This window comes from Onychostruthus taczanowskii, unplaced genomic scaffold (genome assembly GCF_017590055.1).
Source record: "Onychostruthus taczanowskii isolate IOZ18803 unplaced genomic scaffold, ASM1759005v1 scaffold9, whole genome shotgun sequence".
NCBI lineage: Eukaryota > Metazoa > Chordata > Aves > Passeriformes > Passeridae > Onychostruthus > Onychostruthus taczanowskii.
The window spans coordinates 6,910,088-6,933,329 of record NW_024506993.1 but is presented as its reverse complement, the minus strand read 5'-3'; the positions used below and the strand labels follow the sequence as shown (position 1 = coordinate 6,933,329).

Sequence of the window (23,242 nt, the reverse complement as noted above, 5' to 3'; positions counted from 1 at the left end):
TCAGGAGAAGCATGAATATAGTCAGATTTTGTGCAGTTTGGGATTTTGTTTGCAAACCTCAGGCATATACAAAAAGTGTCCAGAGATGTGCAGATTACATGAGGCAGCAGATGTGTGCCTGGAAAATCTGCTACTTTGGAACTTGGTGTCATCTCAGTGTTTGATCTAAATATTCTTGTGACTTTCTCATGTGTTTGCTATTTTTGTTTTTCTCCAGTGCTCCTTCCACAGAATGGAGATGGGGTGGTCTAAAAACAGAAGTGAGATTAGTTGGGAAAGGTAATGTCTCAGAGCAGTGAATAAGCTTGGAAAAAGCAGCTCAGAAAAGTTGAGGCTCTCTAATCAAGACTGTGCTCCTCAGGCTGAGGCTCATCTCCCTGCATGGGCTTGTAGGCATTGTTAGGTAGAATGAATTTCCCACTAGTCTTGCATTCAGGTCCATCTTTCCATGGCATTTTCCTTTCAAATGCCTTCACAGTCCTGATTAATGGCTGTCAGCTGGGGGAGGTGTAGGTGGAAGGAGAGAAGCTGCTGAGCATCTGACACCCCGCTGCTGTTGGGGCTGTCAGCTGTGACACTGAAGCAGTCAAAATACCTGAGCGCTGCTTTTTTATGATCTGCACCTTCCAGCATGACTTGAAACAAAGAAAGTCTTTCTACCAGCTGCTTTCATTTCTGTTGCTGGGAATTTGAGGCTTTATTTTCTTCTCCCAAAAGATGAACTGCTAGACCTTGGCCAATAGATGACAAATGTCAAGAGCTTTAAGCTGGTAAACAAAGTGGTATGGCTGAACAGGACAGCTTGACAAAGCAGGAGGGCTTGGATGCTTTGGAAGCGAGATTTAAAGGAACCTGAAAATGTTCCTATTAAAGCAAGATCAGAATGAGGATGGAGTTTTCCAGACAGAAAGGATGGGCATTGCACTTGTGACTGCATGCTTCTGGGGCCAATCACCTGAGCTAAAGAAAAGGAGGATGCAGGAGGGCAAAACCAGTGCTGCTGGGGTGTGGGGGTGATTCGTGTGGCCCCAGGCCAGTCTTGAATGCACAGAAACAGCACTGCACTCCACAGCAGGTAGCTCCAAATGCTTCCAAAACAAAGGAGCATCTTCACACCTGCCTATTGAGATTTTTCTCAGCCCCAACCTACAAATTGCAAAAGTATCCAGCAAGTAATAAAAATGAGTCCAAGAGAAATAACTAGTACAATTAGACAGGAAGTTTTGAAACATACCTTTAATATTAATTCTTTCTTGTTTTGTTTTGGTTTTTTTTAAGTTATGGCATTATGAAAGTTTTGCTTGGCTCCTGTGTTGTTTTACTGCTCTTGTAACTCTGGTAGTAGGAAATTGTGGAGCACCAAAAGGAAAATCCAAAGAAACCTTTTTTGCAAGGTGGCTGCTTCTCATTTCTGCTGGAATCACTTTCTTAGTTAGTTCTGGACCTAGATTAATTTGCCCTTTGAAAAGGGGGCAGTGAGGAAAAGCATGAAAATGTACTAATCACTAGCCACTACCAGAGTAAGCAGGTGCAGTGGTGCTTTTGCACTGCTGGGAGACAGGATCCCTGGGAGAAAAGCCCATGTGGTGGTGCCTGTGCAAGGTGGTTGTGTCAGGAACATGAGGAGGCTGAGCCATTCCCATCTGAGCTCGTGCTACTGGGGTACAGTAAGCACTGAAGAGTCCCCCAATATTGACATAATTGACCCCAAATCTGGCTCCACACTTCTCCTGGAACAGGAGAGGAGATGGATGCTTTTCCATCCACAATTGCACTGATTCATTTAAGCTTCCTGCAGCCCACATCCATGACCCTCTAGTCACCCTGCAGTGTGGAAATTAACCTGAAGTCTAAACCCTAATATCCTCCAACAGTGACTCCTGGAGCCCTGCCACACTCTTCTACAGATCTTGCCAGACTATTCCATGCCTAATCTGATATTTATAAAGATGTTTTATATATTCACCTGAGGTTTTTTTTCCTCATTTCAGCCTGATTCTAGTTTTATCACAAAACATTTCTTCCTTCCTCATGTTTTAAAGCACAAATCAACTGTTCTTCTGCATACCTGTATATGCATTTTGGAAGTTTTACAAGTTCAAATATGGAATCAATTTCTCTGGCCCTACAGTAGCTGTCATTAGTATCTGTGTTTGATACAGAGTCAGTTGCAAATTTGTCACACATTAGGATGCTCATTAACTTGACCCTCACCCAGGCAATGATTCTTTGAGGGGTGGAAAAAAAATTCTGCATTTTGGGATTATTTGTTACTCTCACAGTCCATCACCCTTACAGACTGGATTTGTCACTTATCCAAGTGCCCTGAAGCAATATGTTTTGTCTGTAATAAGAGTCCTAGTGAAGGTCCTATTTGTTTATTATTTTCTGTGATCCCAGAAATATTTTTATCATGTACTTGGTTTTTCCTTGGGCTTACTTTGATAATAAGTGATTGAACAGTACACCTACTGGGTACATATTTCTTACTGGTATTCACTATTTTAAGATGCTTTTTCACCAGTCCTCCTAAAAGCAAGTGTTTTTGTTTGCTTAATTTACCGAGTCTGTACTGAGAATTTTTTGCTAGTTAATTATCCGTATCACAAACTTGATGTTTTACTTGCAGCTGGCAGAGTTGCACTGAAACATTTGGGCTTCTTCAACTACTGATTTAAATGAACCTTTGCATCTCAGAAGTGCTCTTGTGATGATGTGCTGGGAGAGGTGCTCTGTGCTGAGGCCATCACCTGCTCTTTGTGGTGGTGCCCTGTCCTGGCCAAGGGAGGAATGCTGTGCCCCAGTGCCACCATGATATTTTCTGAAAAATCCTCTTTGCCTAGGATTTTTTCTCCTGAGAACCCTCAGAGTGTGTTTTGCTGCTTTGAAATGTGGTCTGGAGTTTGTTTATCAAACATGTGAATTGGTTTTATTTAATGACCAACCAAAACCAGCTGTGTCGGACTCTCAGAAGTCACGAGTTTTTATTATGCATTCTTTTCTAGCCTTCTGATGTATCCTTTTCTCTACAGTTTAGTATAGTTTTAGTATATAATTTCTTTTAATGTCATATAATAATATAATAAATCAGCCTTCTAAGAATATGGAGTCAGATTCATCTCTTCCCTTGTCCTGGGACCCTCACAAGCACAACACCCCGGAGCCTGGCTGTGGGTGATGCTGGTGGGGTCTGTGGCTCATGGGAGGCCCATGAGCAGAGATCTTGTACTGGTTGGACCTGCAGGGCAATGGGAAGGGAAAACCATCCCAAAACAAGCCCCTAAGTTAAGTCTTGAGGCAGACCCTGGACTGAAATCTTTTTGCCTGTAGCTTTTGGAGATGCTTTAACCCAAGCCTACATATGGAGTATATCCCCAAGTTAAATGCTGCATGGGAATTAATTTGGAGCGTTTCTTGTCTTTTCTTGGGGCATTCATCCTGAAAACTACTTGGAAAATATTGACCTGGAGGATGACATTGTTAAATTTTAAACAGTCTCACCTACGCCACCTTCTTAGGTGAAGTGTGTGCAGAAGTGTGAGGAGCACTGAGCCACAGTTACCTGAAGGACAGAGTGGGATTTCCTGGTGGTGCTAACGTGGGACCCTGATGAAAATATGTCTTTGCACATCTTTGTGTCACAGCAGTGAGAAAAACAAATGTTTGCCATTTTATTCTAAATCACCTATTAGTATCTTTTCAGTGTGCGAGTAAAGCTGTCTCTTCAAGTGGTTCTTCCTTCTGAAGGAAAAGGAAATTGAGATTTATGGGAGCTTTTAATTCACTTTAAGTATCTCATTTGAATAAAGACATTCCCGTTGAGCACCCTTGAAAGTGTTCACCTCATCTGCATGCGATGGGCAGCCTAGTCTTCCTTTGAAATATGACAGCCAGATCTAAATTGCCTACTTAGAAGCTACAAATGATAATTAAGGAGAAAACATCTAACTTTTTGAGCTTTGCATCTATCTTTCTTTGGAAAAGGCCTCTGCAAATGTTAGCACATTTCTGTGCCAGTGTGTACTATCCTTCTATTTTTTGTCATCCATTTGTAAATCTTGCTTCAGAATTCAGTGAAAAACATTCTGGCTGAAAGATTATGAATGTCTGTAATGGCTGGGAGACTGAGAGCTGCTGATAAATAGAAATTCTTTCCACTAAGTAGTTGCCTGCAGTGCTGACTTTCAGGCAACTGTGGCGGGCTCTGCTCCCAGACTTCTTGGGAGGTTGGAGATAGGAAAGAATAAAGTCCCAGAGTCAGCTGAACTCCTTAAGATTTTGTTCTGTTTTGGATGTCTTCTCCTGACAGAAGATGCCCCTTCTGTAAAACCAAACTGTGTTCTCATAAACCTCCTGTGCATAGACAGGAGCAAAAGCAAGGCAGCAGGAGCTGTGCACTGGCTTCAGGTGTGAGCTGTGCCAAAATGCAGATGCCCCAGTTCCCAGGCGGATTTGGCAGAGCTCCTGGGAAGGTGAGAGGTGCTGGTTAAACTTTGTGTGACCCATTCCAGCTTAATGAAGACATAAATCTCCACCCTGGAACTTCTTAGAACAAAACCTGGTGCTTCTGAGAAGCAAATTTTGCACAAGCAGGAGTTGCAGGGACGATTGGATGGAGTTCAGAAGACCACGAGCTGTGCCACAGTGGTCCCTTCTGGATCTACAATAGTGAAAGCTGCATTAGTTTAGTCCCTTTTCTTGCCAAACTGTGACTGCCTCATCTGGCACTACAGATCTGGGGTTAACAGCTGAACTGATGAGGAAAAATGTTCAGTAATACATCAGCTAAGCTGGAGATTTTCACCAATATCCGTGTTATATAAACTGGTTGTGTAGGATGGGCGCTGAGGGATCAGTCACGGCTTTAATGATTTTCCACAACTGTTTCAAACTCTGATCTCAGCAGGCTTTTTATACCTAATTTTGACCTCTTAATGAATAATTTGCCCAATCAGGACTTCTACTATTAGTGAAAAGAGGAAATTGTGTGAATGAGGAAGAAGATAATATTGCATCCTCCTTGGTAAAATTCAGCAAATCCTTCAGGTTACAAATATCTGTGATTGTGACACCTTCACAAAGTATCTTCATATTTAATATGACTTAATGCAAACTGAATAATTAAGATATATTTTTAAATAGGAAATAGACCTTTTTTTCTCAGTTGTGATTTTTACATTCTGGTAGTTTATAGGGCTATCCAGAAAACTGCAGCTCAATTTTTCAAAATCCCCTGATGGAAAGCCAGTTAAAAGATTTTATGCCATTCTGACGTGAATGCAAGAACTTTGTGAGCTATTTAAAGTATAGCCCCAGCACTTCCCTGGCAGTGAAGGCATCAGAGACCTTGGTCAAGTCTCTGTACAGAAGCAAGTCTGGAAGCAACCTGAACATGGAGCTTGCAAATCCAGACTGAGCACTGATCAATGAGCTGTTGGTTTAGTTAGAGCTGTTTTCTCTTAGATTGTCTCCTGGGCTGGGGAAAAGGTGATCCAGGTCTGCAGAATAAGTACTTTTCAGATTTGAATGAGCATAGTTTGTAATAGGGAAGAATGTTTCACATTTTTATAACTGGCTCTAGTGATTAAAGAGTGCATCTCATAGTTCAGAGCCCTAATGTGATTTTTGTGCATGGCTACAGACTACTGAAGTAATTGAAAACTGCAAATCAGTGTTCTCCAATTTCCACAAGTCTTCAAGGACCGCACTGACTCTGAAATACTGTCTTTAGACAAAGAGAACAGTGGAATGGGAGAAAATGGGCTTTACTTGGACAGCTGTGATCTGCAGTACCAGCTGTCCATGAGCACAATGTACAATGTAATTCCTATTGTCAGAGTTTGATGGAACTACTTCTGGTTTGATTAGAACAGATAAAAATATGGATGACTTTGTGACTTTTCTAGTTTTGAGGGCCTTCTCCTGACCCCAGTTACAGTCTTCAAAAGCCACTTTGTAGAAATCTTCAAGATTGGCAAAGAATGGTCGTTACTGCCAGTTTGCCCTTTTGGAACTGTGGATAAAGGCAAATGTCCTTTCCTCACAAGTGAGGGATCAGAGATGCTTCGAGTCACCCTTTTATTCCTGCATGAGATCTATAGAAAACCACCAGAAATCTGATAAAATCACATCTTCATTTTCTCTTTGAGGCTGACCCTGTGCATGTGGTCCTCATCACAACTGTGTTGTCGAAGCAAGAGACCTCCCACCAGCCCCACAATTTCATGGCTGGTCTGGATGGCTTGGCCTCTGGGTCAAACTATTTTGTAAACAGCCAAGAAGCTGCAGCCCAAGGGTGGGAAAGCTTCTGCTTGTTCAGGGCTGTCAGTAGGGACTCGGTGCTTGAGGAGGTCAGGGGAGGAAGATTTGTAAAACCATGAAGTGTCCAGTTAATTGCAAGGACAATTGTTAACCAAGGACAAGCTGATGGGTCCAGGCAGTATTTTTGTGATGGGGCAGCAGCTCTGCAGACAAGATGACTTCTCCAAATGTTGAGGTCATCCCAGCTGCTGCTCTCATCAGTGTTGTGCTTCTACTCTGTAGCTTTTAATCCCTTAAAACTCAAAACAAGCACATCCTTGAATGCTGAACTGGGGCCATAGAGGAGGCTTGTCTTTGTTCACAGCTCTTCAGACTGGTCAGTTCTTGTCTTGTTGTCCATGTACAAACTTTGCAAGAACACAGAGCTCATGGGCACACAGATGGAGGGAGAAGGAAAGTGGTATGAAATTTCTGGAGATGGTGTCTGCTGCAGATAAGGGAGAACACTTTCTTAAAACTTTGTCAATTGTAGAGCTTTTCTTTTGGCACCCAAAAATTGGACTTTTCCTGAATTTGGATGGTCCATACTGGCTGATTTTTCTTCATAGAGGCTATATTTTATGCTTAATACTGTTTTAGTGCCAGAAAAATTCTTCATTAATTCGTTATGCCAAATTTGTTCTTTAAGTGGAAATGGATTTTGGATTTGTTGCAGCTTTTTCACCATTTGAATTTTTAATATATATTCATGAATAGTCTCTGCAGTATTGTGCAGTGATGGTGTTTTATCTGTGCCTGCCACAAAAGGTTTTCCTACAAGTCAAAATTTAGGCAACTTCCCTTGCAAATTTATTTTTGCACATGTTCATGCTGTCAGTACAGAAACAACCAAAGCAGCCACCCTTTGGCTTTGCTTTGCTTGGCATTTGATCCCATACCCTGCATGGCACATGGTGACCCAGCTGGAGGACAATCAAACAGATGTCCTTCCCCTTTTCCCTGTTCCAAAATGTGCATTTGCTGTGCAGAGGCCCTGAAGATTTCCCCAGGACTGTAGGGGATGGGATGCATGAGATGTCTTTGGTCTCTCACATCTGGATTCTACATTAATTTATTTTCCAGGAGATAAATGCAATAGTTTTCATTCAGTAGACTCTGGAGAGGATGTGCATCCAAGCCCATGCTGCACAGCCTCACTCAGTGGCTGTCTTCTCTGGATTCACACCTCCTGGGCTGTTCAAGGTGTGAAGGTGCTGGCAGTTTGTCTGCAGGTCCACCAGCAGACCCACAAGTCTGCTCAGCCTGTGCTGCAGCCCACCAGCTCCCTGAGGAAAGGATTTGTCATATCCTTCCAAAGGTACATACTGTGACTGGGAGTTTCACTGGAGTCGTCCCATAAAACTCTCCAGAGAACTTAATTTGATTGCTTTAGGTACATTAGGACAATATACTTGAGAAAAATTATAGTTAAATACAAAGTAATATTGAAAGAACTTGCCCAAGAATTTGGAATCCTTTTACATGGAGTTCATTGCCCATTTGGTGGTGGAAGGGAGAGTGAACTGGACGTGGTGTGAGCAGCTGCAGGATGTGTTGGGGGGCAGGAATGGCAGATCAGCAGTCCCACACTGCTCCATGCAGAAACACTGCCCAGGGATTTAATACATCCACTTCTCAGAAATGGTCTTGTTATATTCAATGTCTTTTTTAGAACTTTATGATTTCTAGTGCTCGTGTTTCATCTGTAGATGTTTAGATTTCTGTAGATTTTTCTCCAAAGGGAAGATTTTGTTTGGCTCTGACAGGAGCTTCTTAGTTTGGAAGCTGTGTTCCTTGTCTGTCCAGAGGAGAGGATATCAGGAGGGACACAAGAGCTGTGGGTTCAGCCCATATCATGATGGGACCAGGTAACACTGGATAGTTATTTATGTGTTGATGTATGCCAATGGCATTTCCAGGTCCTATAATTTGCCTTGTTCCATGAACACAATGGCTTTTTTTAAAGATAATTAAGGGTTGCCTTCCTTCAGAGATAGTAGCAAGGTTTCCCAGAGTCCAGAAAGCAGTTTGTCCTAAGAAAATAGCTCAGTGAAGGGAAATCAGAGTATATTGCCACTAGTCTGTACCACAAAGAATGCAAGTGCCCAATCTGAGAAGGTTTCTGGGCTGTAAAGACTGGTGGAGCATGTCTTTGAGCACTGTGATCTGCTTGCACAGCATGTGTTCCTGAGAGGAGCTGTGAAATTATCTTGGGAGATAAATCTGGGTCTTGGATAAAGGCTTGGAAGTGGGGTTGGGATCACCCACTCAGCTTAGCGAGCACTCCCAGCAGCATGTGTTCTATAATGAGCCTTTTTTGCCTTTTTTGTTGTCTTCTTGGTGCTACGATAGAGTAGTAGGGTTTGCACTCCTGCTACGTGCACAGCCTGTGGAGGCTGGTTCCCACTGCTGGCACCAGTCCAGATGTTTCTCCCCCCAGAAGTATTTTGCAGGCTGTTTCCCAGGAGCTTGGTGCACACAGTCACTGGGAGTGGGTCCTGCAGGGGGATCTCAAGCTGGGATATGGCACCAGTGCTTCTGCACCACCAGTGCTGTCCCTGGTCCAATGCCTTCAGAACCCAGCCTCAAAGGGGTGGTGTAGCTTCTCTTCCCGGAGGCCTCAGCCCCTCAGGGGGTCTCAGACTCACTGGCTTAACAGGAGAAATTAAATGTGGAGTAGAGGGATGGAGGAGAGGGACCCATGAGGTGCCCAGGTCTGGGTAGGTGTCGTGGTGAACCTGCTCTGAGCTGCCTGCACTGGGGGAATTGCCCCTGTCCCAGTGCAACACAGTGTGGTGTGCTGGGATGGCAGCTGTGCCTGCAATTTGTCCTGATAAACCAGTACTGTAGAGAAATAGTGCTGGCCAAACATCTGCAGCACAGCTATGTGCTAGAGAGGGCTGGGAACCTGGCAAGCTAGCAAATTGAAAGTGTTAGGAGGGAAATATTTTTTATTATTTTGACTGGACATAAACCAAAAAAGAGTATAGGTTGCTACAGCCTTCCTGGTTAGCTTCCCAGAAGCAACTTCTGGGGTTTTTTTGGTCATGCTGCTCTGGACATGGATTTGGATGGGTATAAGCCACTAAAGTCAGCTGTGACAAAGGGGAGATCTTTAGGATGTTCAAATGTCCATGATAGGAGCTAGGAATAAATGTTTGCAAGATGATATATGTATTTGTGTGAAATGACTGGTAGTGTTGAATAATTCTAGAGTGATGTGGGCCTTAGAATTCATTTTTTGGTAATAAATGGAGAGGATTTATTGAGCGAACAGAAGTTCAAAGTGAAATATTTTCAAATACTCTTTGATCAGCCAACTCTATTCCTTCTTCCTCTAGAAAGGAAAGAAACAAAAGACCAGGCTTGGATTGCTGAATCAGATGGTGAATTTTAATTTTGCTTTCTGTCTCCAGATAAAAATGAACAGATTTTTTAGGGGCAGGTATGTGGTGGAAATGAATGTGCTGCTCTGTAGGGGAGGAGGCCACCTTTGGGTGCTGGGCAGTCTGGAAGGGTGTTGTTTTTTGGGGCAGCTGGTAGAGTGAGGTGTGGGAAACTGCTGGGATAGTTATGAAAGAATGGATAAACATCTCAGTTTTGAAAGGCTGTGGTATGTGCAGGCAGCACTGAAATTTATGTCATGGCAGATGGACAATGTAAAGGTAAGGGATGGGAATACTTGAGTAAGGTAATTTCTTCATTAGGAAAAGAGCTGTTGGAGAGCAGCTTAGGGTGAGAAACAGTCTTGTCATTGTTAGCAAAAGGGTAGAAAACTCTGATTTTACCAGAATAGCACAAGGTGCAAAAGAGCCAGGGAGCAGTCACTTCCATGGTAGCTGCTGTCCTGCTGAGGGGCAAACCCCATCTCATCCCCACAGCTGTCCAGGGCTTGAAAAACATCTCAGCTGTTTGACTTTGAAGGGCTGGAGAGAACTTCAGCATTAATGGCTTCAAGGTGTTCAAATGTGGTGTTAACAGGCTCTCTGCCTGAGACTAACTTCAGCAGCTCCTGGATGCCTGGGTGCAAAGATTCAGATCCTATGGGAATTGCTGTATAATGGTTTTGATGCTGCAGGGTCCCCCCACTGAGAAGTTTGTCCTTGAAGAGCAGATCTGGGGGGAAGAGGAGGATGAGAATGCAGAGCTCATTCCTTCCATCCTCCTGAAGCCTGGAAGGAAATCTGTTTCTTGCTGTGTGAGCAGCCTTGCAGATAGCCAGGATTTCAACACCAAACATTCAGGAATGCCCAGCACTGGGGAAAGTGTTCTTTGCAGTGAGAAGAGCAGGCTGGGAAGAGTGTTGGAAGAGTCAGTGGACCCCAGTTTCCTTAAAGAAAAGACTTTTCATTTGCAGGCAGATTTCTGCTTTGACCTGACTATTAGACATGACTTTCAGAGTGTTTTTCTTAATGTAGGTAGTATCTGTAGTGAAGTTTTACAGGAATGCTGAGCTCTGTTTTGTGAAGAAAGGCTCCCGTTTATTTGTATCCTTCCACTAAACCTACAAAAAAATTCCATATTTGGTGCCTCAAAAAGGTACATTTGCCCAGGGACTGGCTGGCTGGAGGCATTGGTGTCAAAACACACCGGCATAGTCCTCTGAAATGAGGGAACTCCAGTGTTTCCAGGGCTAGCTAAAATAAATGCCTTTACTCTGTATCCCAGAGAAAGGAAGATGTAAACCCTTGTCACGTTTTTGTGCCTCAGCAGAGCAGTTTGACTTGCTGAGGGGCTCTGTGCATGTCAGCATTTTACTACCGTATTTTGAAATTTCATTTTCCCCTCATTTTGGAGATTATCAGCCAAGATAAACATTTCCCAAGAAACCCCTCCACAAGCACTGCTGCAATAACTCATTTCTAGCAATGCATTTCTCTCAGGGATTTGCAGACAGTAAAGACAATTGACAGTTTGAGTACCAGAAACAAGCTGGGGGGAAATACAGCCCAATGAAAAGATAATGGATCTCTGGGTTTTTGCAAGCATGTGTGTGGGTGTTGCAGATTTTGTTCCAGCATGTTGTAGACAGGTTGGAGGGTGGATTACAAGATGCTATTTTCAGAAAATAGGACAACCTGCCAAAACAGAGCCTTTTTTTTGCCTGTTTTTCACTAGATCCTACTAAAGGAATGGAGAAACACTAACCCCCATTGAGAATTTTTGGAGGCAGAGCTTTATCTGTTGTTTATTAATCCACACACTGATCAAAGCCCTGGAGAGGAAATTTGTGCTGGTTCATCAATAATATTTGAGCACATTCTTGTGTTAATTGTGTGTTATGTTGGCTTCAAGTCTAAGCCCCATGAGCATTGTTGAAGGGGTGAATCAGACAATATTAGATCACTCACCCTTCTGCTTGGGCTCTTCTGTGTCTGCTGGTGGAGTGAGACAGGTCTTTGGGGAAGTTGGCTCATGACTATTTTCTTGTTCAAGGATCATCAGGGGAATTAAGCTGCTCCAAAAAAAAATGGAGGGCTATGATTAAAAGAAAGCTGTGGCTTCAATATTGTACTGAGGAAGTTCAGGAAGAAAAGGGAACTTCACATTCACATGGAGAGAGCACAACTTTTGCTCTCCCGAGCACATGTAACAGCTGTAGCTTTGTTCCATGTGTCTGGCTTCATGTATTCTTTTCAGAGCAAGGGTAATTAGCATCTGAAAATGTAACTGCTCTTCGCTATTGTGGAACAATGTAAAAATCCCCTTTTTCACTGTAAAACATTCCTGCCCTCTTTTGATGTTGTCAAGCTAGACAATACAGCTGTCTTGTCATCATATTTCCCACGGCAATGGAAAGTTTGCCAAGTGGTGGAAGAAACCTCAGAAGCCCTTAATTACTGTGACTTCATCAGTGAAACTTGACTGCCTTTGCTGGACTTACTTCAGACTGAAGTGAATTTGTGGGAATTCAGACCTGGATGGCTTGGCCATGGCAGCTGCTGTTAACAAAGGGGATGGTGCTGGTAACAATGGGCAGCAAGGATGACCTTAGTGCAGCTCTGCTGAGTGTGGGATGCAAGGTCACATTCCAAAGTCAGGAGCTTTATTTCTGAATTAATAGCAACACTCGGTGCAAAAAATATCCCTGGAGGAGCTTACAGAGGGAAAGGTTTCCCTAATTAAGTAAATTCATTACTGCTATGTTCCTTATTTGCATTGCCCATCAATCAGTGAAAATCATTCCTCTTAATGCAGCCTAACAAATGTTAACAAAGTGCTCGGGGTGTGATTGCAAAGAGTCACTCTTGGAGTTCCTGATTTTGTTTAGCAAATGGAGAGTCAAAGGTGAAATGGAGGGGTGGTGCTGGAAATTGGGAAAGCAGCAGCAGGAGGACATTGGCCAAGTGTGACTTGAAGGAAAAGGTGGGGTGTAAACAAAGAGAGATAAGAGAAGATGAAAGAAGAGTAAATCAGAGGAAGTAAGAGACAGAACAGGTAGAATTGTAGCAAAAGTGAGAGGCAGAGGCAATTAATGTTTTGTGAGTCATCACCAAACCATCCTGCCCCCAGAAAGGCTGACTCAGCAACATCAGTGGGAAAAAAATCAGAGTTTTCTCTTGGAGATGCCATTCCAGATCACAAAGGCTTTGATTAGTGAAACTGGATTTTCTGTCACTGATCCTCCCCTGCCTTAAAGAAACTTTTCAGATGTATCATGTAAAGTCAGCATCCACCCTAACCACTGCAGGGCTTGGCTCCCTCACTTCTCTTTGCTGTCACAGCTCCTCTTCCCAGGTCTGAATCATGGTCTATTTTGGGGCCCTTTGCACAACAGAGATCTCGGTTGTTTTGACAGAGGTGAGGTGGCCACAAGAGGCACCAATTACTGCACATCCTCTTAGAGACCAAGGAAATCTAAAAGGAAAAGCAAGTGAATAAAAATAACTTGATGGAAGAAGGTTTCTGTGATCTCGTATCCCTGACAGGTGTCTGGCCACAAAAGCACTGCTGGGAAGGTACAAGTGGGGTGTTAATATATGAACATTTTTTTTCTGCCTTAGATTCAGAACTAAGGTGCACTCAGGAAGACAGAGAATAGAAAAGGAAAATGGTCTCAGTTGCTTTACCATGTTTTGTAAAGGCTGGTGGTTGTTGATGATGAGACTGGGCTGTGTTGACAGTAAAGGGGCAGGGGTGAGTGGCAACTCCAAGTCTGAATCTTGGTAGAAATATTCCCTAAGTTATTTTCTCTTTGGTATGCACAGGAGTTTGAGCTGCTACTTGCAGTAGTTATCCACCTTGTGTTTTAGGGCTCCAGGGAGGGGAAGAAAATTCTGCTATAAAGACAGTGAAGTCAGGAACCTGATCACTGGCATTAGGATCTCTCTTAAATGTTCAGATTTCACCAAGCTTTGCTGGCTTTACAGTGGAAAGGTGATTCAGGCACTGCTCATCTCTGCAATCTGGGCAGATTTGGTTTTTGTTTTCATCCCACCACTAGTACAATGACAGGGAATAAAATCTCTGAGGCAAATAACTGGTGTTATTCATCAACCACTGATGAAAATGTTTTGCCTACACATTTGGGTACATTTAATCAGGACCAGCAAAAGCAAAAAGTCATCCAATCCTCCATTGTCCATTAATCCATCTTCTGTGATTTCTGCTGTGGGTACTTTGTTTTCATCTGGGGAATTAACTTTTTATTTAGCCAAATATAGTTATGGCTGCAGCTCCCATTGGCTTGCTGTTGCACGCATTAATTGCCCTTGAGCAGAGGAATGTCTCCCAGAAGGCCTAATCCTTTCTCAGCACCAGATCATCAGTTCTTTAATTGCTGCTGGCTTCGTCCCCTTCACTCAGCCTGTGTAGGGCAGAACAACATGATCCCTCACTGTGCTCCACGTCCCCACTGATGTGAATCTGGGCCATGCAACAGGACCTGCCAGAATGACCCCTCCATGGATCCTCTTTCTTTTTCTGAAACAGAAATTAAAATTATTACAGAAAAAAGTCTGTCACAGGAGCTTCCAGACAGAACTATAAATCTATTAGCTCAGTCACTGATAAACAGTCATGAATATAAAATTAGGACTTAGGTTGCTTAAACCAGAGAATAAAGACTTTTTCTTTGATCCAAGTTGTGTATTTCTGCTGCAGCTTGATTTTAAAAGCCTTTAATGTAGAATCACTCTGTGGCTTCAAGCCCTACGGGCTAACAGCCACAGGTAGCTCTGCACCAGACAAAGAATTTGTCAACATCCAAACACGGGTATCCCATGGGCTTAGTACTGAGGATAAAACCTGTTTTCTGCTGCCTGGACTGTAAGAATTTGAGAATCAAATTGTTTCTCATGTTATCCTTTTTCAGTTGTTGCCATGGCAAAACCCCAGAGAGAATAGGGAGGGTTGTACCAAACCACTGGAACATAAACTTTTCTCTGGGATTGATTAAAAGATGTGTTCGTGTGCTCAGTCTCACCTTGGCACTCGCAGGGTTCTGGGGGGAGCACAGCCCACAGCTTCCAGTTACTCACAGGGATCAATGTGCACCAGAAATGAGACAGAGAAAATGCATTCATCTTTATTCAGATAACAGTTTCCATTTTCTGTACTTCACCTGCTGCTCTATGGGATATTTTCCAGGTTGCATCAAGTGAATTTTGAGGCTCCCACTTGTGAAGGCAAGCGCAAGGAAACGCTCGCCTTGATAGGGGACTTCTCCTCCTCGGCGGAGTTCTTCGTCACCATCGCGGTCTTCGCCTTCCTCTACTCGCTGGCTGCCACTGTGGTTTACATCTTCTTCCAGAACAAGTACCGTGAAAACAACAGAGGGCCTTTAATTGTAAGTGTTTGCAGCATTTGCAGTGTTTTCAGGTGTAGTCTCCACCTCTTGCTTTTTTGGTCGTTGAGGTTTTGGCATGGTCTGGGAGATCCAGGTGTCCTGCTGCCCAAAGCATCTCTGCATCCACCTGCTTGTTGTCTTAATGGTGATGTCATATTTTAACACCAAAGGTAATGGAGGCTGTATGCAGGAGGAGTTTAGTCCTGTATGTACTTGTGAAATTCTGTGCTTCTCTCCCACTGCCCACAGTGATGATGATCACACAAATAATGAACAGGTAGCTGAGTGGTAGCAGGATTGGGATCTCAGCCCTGTGATAGCAGAACTTCATTGGTGGGAAAAAAAGGAAAGAGGAGATCATCAGAGATGGGCTCTGTTGGACAGGGTGGAAGCTTCCAGCAGCTTCTCACAGAAGCCACCCCTGCCAAAAACCAGGCTGTGCCAAACCACCACACTAGAAAATGGTGTGGAAATGTAAGGAAATCCTCACAGAGGAGACAAAGAACGGGCAAAATAAAGGGGTCCCTGCAGAAAGAGTAAATACATAAAGTGCCTTGCTTCTTCTTTGTATGAAGTGAGATCTCATTCAAACTGTTTTTCAGTTCATTCAAACAAAGGATTTGTTACAGAATTCTTCCCTCTTAATTTTCTTGTGGAAAATAATTCTTACTTTTGGCCAACCACATTATCCTCTGTAGCAATATAAAAAGGAAAGATAAACAATGGTATTATTATGTGACATCATGATGTGGCCACTTGCCTTTGTCCAGGACTTTCCTGAAACAGCTTCTGCAGTTGGGTCTGTCACAGGATACATGGCACAATCTGCTATAGCATTAACATCACATTGACTTAATCTGTTCTGAGAAATGGATTGTAATTGAATCTACAGGTTAAATTTAACCAGTGTCTGTTACCAAAGCCTCTGTTTGCAATTTCATAGTATTTAAAACAAGGCTATATGACCTTATTTTTTCAGACTATAAAGATGCTGTTGAGTTTGCCCTACAGCAACAGCAGCTCCTGCTGGTGAGTGGTTCTGGGAATGGCTGAGGGTTATGATCAGATTGTACCTGACAGGAGGAGTCCCATCTTCCCCAGGCAAATGCGCCTGCAACTCCTGTGCACTGCAAGCTCTGTTGTATTTGGCATTTTTAGAAAAAAATAACATTTTCTTCCTGGAGCACATCCTTGCTGATGTCACTGGACACTGTCCAGTGCAATGATTGCAGCACCACAGCCTGGCTGAGGATAGGCCCTCTGTGCAGTGGAGTTGTAGGCAAAGTGCAAAGCCCTAGGTAGAGAAAAGACTGGCAGCTGTAGCCAGGAGGAATTCAGTGTTCAAGGAAAAAGAAAACTTGGAGTGAAAAGCAGCTTCTCAGGGCTGCAGTGCTCACCTAAGGGATGTCAAATGCTCTGTGAAGGAGACAGGCAATGTATCCTCCAGCTCCAGGCAGATGCTGCTCTGAACTGACATGTATCAGATCAGATGTGTGAGTATGTCTCATCCTTGAGATTGTTCCTTCCAAAGAAAGGTGCTGCAGAAATCTGTGGTGCAGCACATGCTGGTGCAGGAGGCAGGGCAGCCCTCGTTCTGTTTCATCACCAGGCAGGATGAGTACATCAGGCACCTTGTCCAGACTACCAGTTTTTCTCTCTTAGTGAAGAGTTTGAAGATGATGGTTTCATCCATCCTTGCTTCTGCTGCAGTGCCTGATCACAATTTCATGGTTAAAACCATTCCTGTTTTAAGCCTCGTACTTCCTCTTGGCTTCATGTTTTCTCAGTCTGGGATGACATCTGCCTTTAAGCAGCACTCTCTCAGAACTGCCTTTTTCTCCCGACAAATTTTCAGGATTTGAAAAATGAGTATGACAGGAGAAGTCAAGAGAGGAAAAAAAACCCTTTCACTTGAAATTTTATAAATTTTTTTTCAAAAGGTCCCTGCACAGGCAGTCAGAACACCATCAATGCATTACCAAATTGCAGAAGCCTGACTGGGTGCAGAAGATGTGATTATGAGGAATTTAATGACCATTAAGCCACAAGAAACTTGCAGGGAAAATTTCAGTCACAAATGTTTCAAGTTCACTTTGTTTATATAAATACAGGGAAATGAACTGCATGTGCTGAGATCTCAGCAAAGCATCACTTTAACTGTGGAAAAATATTTTAGCATTCAGTGTGCAGTGAGACATGATAGCAAGGAAATATTTCCAGTGGGAGAAGCAGATAACTGCTCCCTGACTGTTTGGATGGCAGGGGTGTGTTTATTCCCTATGCAGTAAACCATTTCTGTTGCTAATGTTGCCTGTCAGGTTTTGGGGATAAAAGTCTTCGTTTTGGTCACACAGGGCCCTGGTTGTGTTGCTCATCCATTCCCACAGGGAATGATGAGTCCTTGCTCTATACAGCCTCTGCTTCCCTTGCTGGCTCCCTGAGGGATCCTCTGAGGGGGTTCATACAGATAGATGAACCTAAGAGAGGACCTTGGATTCCCAGTTTCTGAAGGAACTAGGAGCAGGTTAGCAGGGATTCAGTACCTCATGGAAACATGCTGTGTTTTTCTGAGCTCTGCAAACCACAGCTCTGATTTTCATTCCATTGTGAACTCCCACACGGTGCACGTGTGCAGTGAGGAGCTGGGGTCTCACCTGGGTGGTACAACAAGGGCAAGGCAACTGCTCAAGTGACTGATTAGTGCTCAAGAGCCAGAAACTTTTAAAAGAAATTAATTGAAGGTGGTGATTTAGATTTTCAAGAATGCAATGTACAAAATGCCACCAGTTTTCAGTACAATCCCATCTCTCAGACCAAACCAGCCTAAGCTGGTTTCCACTTGTTTACCACCACATACCCGGGGAGAGACTGCTGGTTTGTGATGAGAGCAGAGATGAGCTGCAGCCTGGGGCTGCCAGCACAGGCCCCTGTGTCGATGCTCTGCTTCAGGTCTGTACATTTGGAGCTTTTTGCAAGCAGAGTGTAACCAACCCAGCTGTGCTGAAATTTTAGGGGATAGGATGCTTCCATATGTCTCTCAGAAAAGAAAGAATAGTCACAGTCAATGTGTATCAGTCCCCATCACTCAGGCTTCTTACTTTTTGTATGGTTTCTTTACCCCATATGTGTTCCATTTAAAATCCGCATGCTGACAACCCTATGTGCCTTCAGGTTTGTCTCTGGGAAGTTATAGCTTGGCCATGGGGAACCACATGTATAAATGTAAATTACTTTATTAATATAAAATTAATATAAAGCCACCATTTTCAGCCAAGAAAGGTAACTAACATAGCCCTGAAAAGAGGTATTTCATTTTTATAGTGATTACTTGCTGATCTCATTCTTATGGTGCATAAGAAGATGAGATCTTTCCTTTGCATCTGGAGTCCCATGAATAATCACATTATGCAGAAAGGCATTTGGTTCCTTACATATGTTGCAGAGCGAGTGAGTTAAGTACACCCAGGTCTGCTCTTTGGACACCTGTTTGATTAAACATGTTGTGCTTCCTCACCAGTGTCCAGTTGTCTGAAAAATAGACAGGAAAAGAATAAAGAGCCATCTATAAAAAAAAGGACTGAATCCTTTACAGTTGAAAAATGAAATTAGGAAGAACCTGAATATTTCTTTGCATTTCAAAGAGCTGTTTCAGCCTGCTCTTGTCATGTCCTTTTAAAGCAAAGCCAGGGTGACCTTGCTGTACATGCTGGTGTCTCCCAAAAGGCTCTGCACTTCCCTGTGAAGCAAGCTTGCAAGGCCTTACACTATTGCAAGAAGCATGTAATTCTTTCAAAGCTTCATTCGGCAGAAAATCTGGGGTGGGACCTCGTTCAAACCAAAAAAGAGCTAAAATGCCACCGTGGGAAGGCGTTTGCTGCCTGCGGCAATCTGCTGTTGGCCGCCTTCCCGGCTGGGACCAGGGCTCTGGCTCTTGCTGGGGTAGTTCTTGAAATTTTAGGGTGGTTGTGACTGTGAAAGCAAATCCTCTGAATGGTTTGCCTCTGCTGGGTAAATAAATCTCCCTCTGTTGCTGCGTGGCTGGCCATGAAACCTGTTGGCAGTGCTAGACAGGCTCTGACTAGGAGGGTTCGTGGACCTCAGCATTGGAGGAGTTGCTCCCTTGGAGGCTGTAAATGCGTGAGAGGCTTTTCACAAATGGAAAGGTTTTGTAGCATGAGCCCTGCATGGAAGTCAGTTACAAGGCAGCAGCTGCAGCTCTGTGAGGGAGGAGGGATGCCAGGAGCGCTGTGGCCAGGCCAGAGCTGAGGTTTTGCATTTCCAGCCATGACAGCCCAAGCCCATCCTGCCAGACTTGGCTGGGAGGGAGAGCCGGGCACAGAGTGCACACAGGGACATGTGTGTCACAGCCTGCAGGGCTGATGAAGCCACTGACCAGCTTGGAGCAGATGAAACACGTCCCCTTTCTGAGCTTCTACAGAGGCTCTTGGCTGGGTGTGGTTGTGCCAGATACTGGGCAATCCAAAACAGTGCTCAGGAGGCTTAAGTGACTGCCCCTTTCCAAGAAGGGCATTTTGCAAAAACCAGTAAGTAGCTTGATAGCAAGGAGAAATATTTCAATTATTATAAAAAGAAAAGGCATTCACAGTTCTATTCTAAAATGTGTAATATATAAAATTGTTCCAAGTAGACATTTTTGGCAAACTCAGTAATAACAAGTTTCAACTTGAAAAAGGCAGCAAGAATTTTTTTTTTTCTTTTTGCACATACTTCAGGATCTTAAAAAAGTCCCTCCTTGTATATTCGGAGTATTTTAAATTTCGGTTTTTGCCTTTCTTTACATGTTCGTGTTTTCCTTCTTTCCCAAAGGCATCTGTAGGCAGAGCAAAGTATCACAGCTGAGATCTGAGAGAGAAACTTGGTAATTAGGAGTGTAGTGTAATCGTACAACAATATACACTCAAGAGATCTGGACATCATTTTAAGAGAGCAACTACAAAAAATTACTTTGTTCCAAAGGAAAAAAAGACTCACCCGTGTTATAGGGATATTAAACATTGAAATGCAAGATTTGTTTTAGTATGTTTTAGTATGCAGGCACTCTGGCCTTAATTACCAAGGAGAAATTCCCCAGATAGACATTAAGCCACAGAACAGCTTAGCTTGAAATTCACTTTTATTTTCAGCATGTCATTATCTTGTAACTCTGTTCCACCCAGAGCTGTGAAAATGTTCAGCCAGAAATGCAAACCCACTTGAAAACAAGAGAGGATCAAGTTCCAGCCAAAGCTGAAGGTTCGCAAAGATTCAACATAAATAGGAAGATGCAAGTTCACTCTAGTCATAGAATTATACATTTTGCTCCTTGCATAGTACAGAGGAGGCAGAAAAAGTCCTCTGAGAGCGTGAGTCTGGCCATGTAGCCCTGATGAGATTACCTACTGAAAAAATCCCAGTGTTCCATTAGCCTTTCTGTCCTGTCTCCTTGGCCAGGCTGCATGGTTTCCTCTTTGAGTCCCACTGTGCCATCTCTCACCTCTGCTTCAGTGTGTTTCTTGCTCCCAGACAGACTTTACAGTTTTTTGGGAGCTCCTCTGCACAAGAGCTGATCCTGATACCCCAGGAGCAAGAACCCTTTCCCCAAGGCTCTGACCTGCTCTGAAATAGGGGAGTTTGTAGCACAGAGGGCAGGGTTTTAGACTTTGTGAACACCCCGGCACAGGGAAGCAGAGGAAGTCAGGAGAAGGATGGAGCATGGGGTGTGATGGGAAAGACAAGACCTGAGAAGTAACATGAAATACTTAATGCCCTTAGGGCCATCCCCTCAACTGCACAGTGCCATGAGATCTTCTTGAACTACTTACAGCCCAGGACATGGGCTATACCAGCAGTCAGACTGAGGTGCTCATGCAGATGCAATAATTTGTGCAATTTGAGCCTCTCCAACATGGGGTCAGGGCCTGTAAGCTCAACAGAAGGTCTGTACCCTGCTGCTGTCACCTGCTTCAAGAACTTTGCTCGCTTTTAAAATGTCTCTCTTTTTAGCAAGTTTGATCTCCTGTGTTGCATTAGTTTTAGTCAGTTTGTCTCTGTTTGCATCAAATTTCTACCTGCTGTTATGCATTTCTTTAATTGACACTGCCAGTGCACTGATTACAGAGCTGGGTTTCGTTTGCTTCAAGTGTGGTAGCATTGGGAGAGGGTTGCTTGGCATTTGGAAAATATATTCCCCAAAACTTTGCTGTGTCCCCATCTCTTGTGTCAGTCCAAAACTGCATGGGGGCTTGGCACCTGGGTTGATAGCATATCAAACCTCACAGCAAATAAAAAGCATCTCCCATCATCATCCACAGCTCAGCAGACATCTTGAGTTTCTACCAACTGGAATTTTTAGGGAATGTTTGCAATTGAGCCATTGCCTCTAGGAATCTCTTTCTCATTCACTGCTAAGACATATGAGATACAATAATCTCTTTTGCTGGAAATCTCCCTGAGAAGAAGAATTACTCTGGGCTATATGCCTCTGCCCACACGGAGTCTCTTTGGGTGTTAAGGGAGTTGTCAGCTCCTGGGCTTCACGCTCTTCAAGAGAGCCCATTTGAGCAGCATGAAGGAGGTCAGAGGAGCTCAGAGCTCAGTGGCAGACACAGGCCTGCAGAAAACAAATTGTTAAAAGAGAAGGATGTATCCTTTGGGAAAGCATCCAAGCACAGTTAATTTAATCCCATCTGCGTCAGTGGAGACATCCTTTGTTCATGGCTCCCTTTATCGGCTGGTGCCTCGTCCGTCGTGGCGGGGGCTCGCGCCCTCCACCCCTGCGGTGCCACAGAGAGCTCCTGCCCCAAATGTCAGGTGTGCTTGTGGACGAGAATGGTGTTTCCTAGGGATTGCTTATTTCTTTGAGAAGCAACCTGAAACACTGGGTTCTTAATGAGTGTTTTCCCTCCCTTCCATGCACACCTTTATTTTGCAAGGGGGAAGGGGAAGCAGCCCCTTGGGAGGTGGGATATCAAGACGCAGCGATGCAGTTAGTGGTATGTTAGACTTTGGCACCTCTGCCATCTGTTGTGGGCTGACAGATGGGATGAAATATGACAGCAGAAAGGCTCTTCTGTTTTAGCAAGACACAAGAAAGCTTGAAAAATCACACCTCCCTCCTTTCCCCCCAAACCCACACAACAACAGTGTCACTTGGCCACTTGTTCTGGCTAAGACAAGGAGAAGTTTATGCCTGTGCATGCTCCCGAGAGTCTTTCAAGGGGAAAGTGAGCAGAGTGGATCAGAGCAGAGCTGCTGGAACCTGGAGGGACCACCCCACCTTCTCCCCTCTTTTCACGTGGATGGGAATTAGGAACCAGTGCTTTACCAGGCCAGGGAGGAATCTCTGCTTGGCAAGTCTTGCTGTTTACTTGCTCACTCATGGTAATTAGTGGCTGCATGGCTTATACAGCAGGGACATTTGGCCTTACCTGTGGCTGGTGAGAAAACTCCTCATCTGGTACCTGAGGATTAGCCAGTTTCAGGTTTTCCCTAAGACAGAAACACGTCCTATTGGAAACTCACCCCAACTATCTGTAGGAGTACCCAGGGCAAGACTCAGCCCTCAGGAGAGCCCAGCTTCTTTACAGGCATGTGTATTTTGTAATTCATCCCAATGCATCAGCCTGGTGCTGTGAACAGCCACTTTTTCAAGACAGCTCAGCATCCAGGGTACCAGCCATGTGTTTGTGGGAATCTTGTCTCAAGTCCAAAGGTGCAAATGTCAGCCAAGGGGCTCTGCCCCATTAGGTGTGTCAGGCACTTCTGAAAATTAGCTCTGTGGGTGATAACAGTAACACAACCTTCTACAAGCTCTTGGTATTTCTCGACTCTCATTCAAGCTTTCAGTTTTCTAGTGATTTTTAATATTTCTTCCTTTCCAATGGACACACCAGTATAATGCTTCTAACTAATTTGTCTTTTAGGATTTCATTGTGACAGTGGTCTTCTCATTCTTGTGGCTAGTGAGCTCATCTGCTTGGGCTAAAGGACTGTCAGATGTAAAGGTTGCAACTGACCCTGATGAAGTGCTGCTGCTGATGTCTGCCTGCAAACAGCAGTCCAACAAATGCTTGCCTGTTCGCAGCCCTGTTATGTCAAGCCTCAACACTTCGGTTGTAAGTGACTTTGATTGCTGCTGTTCACCCTTACCTTGCA

General features: G+C 43.9%; 1 protein-coding gene across 2 annotated transcripts in view; it reads left to right on the top strand.

The window, feature by feature from the left end:
• SYNPR (synaptoporin) overlaps window positions 1-23,242 on the top strand; it is a 101,758-nt gene that overhangs the window by 75,769 nt on the left and 2,747 nt on the right. For both annotated transcript variants that reach the window (XM_041425706.1, XM_041425707.1), the window contains 2 exons: window positions 14,890-15,088; window positions 23,011-23,202. In XM_041425706.1, the coding sequence (XP_041281640.1) occupies window positions 14,890-15,088; window positions 23,011-23,202 (391 nt within the window). The remainder of the gene's footprint in view (window positions 1-14,889; window positions 15,089-23,010; window positions 23,203-23,242) is intronic.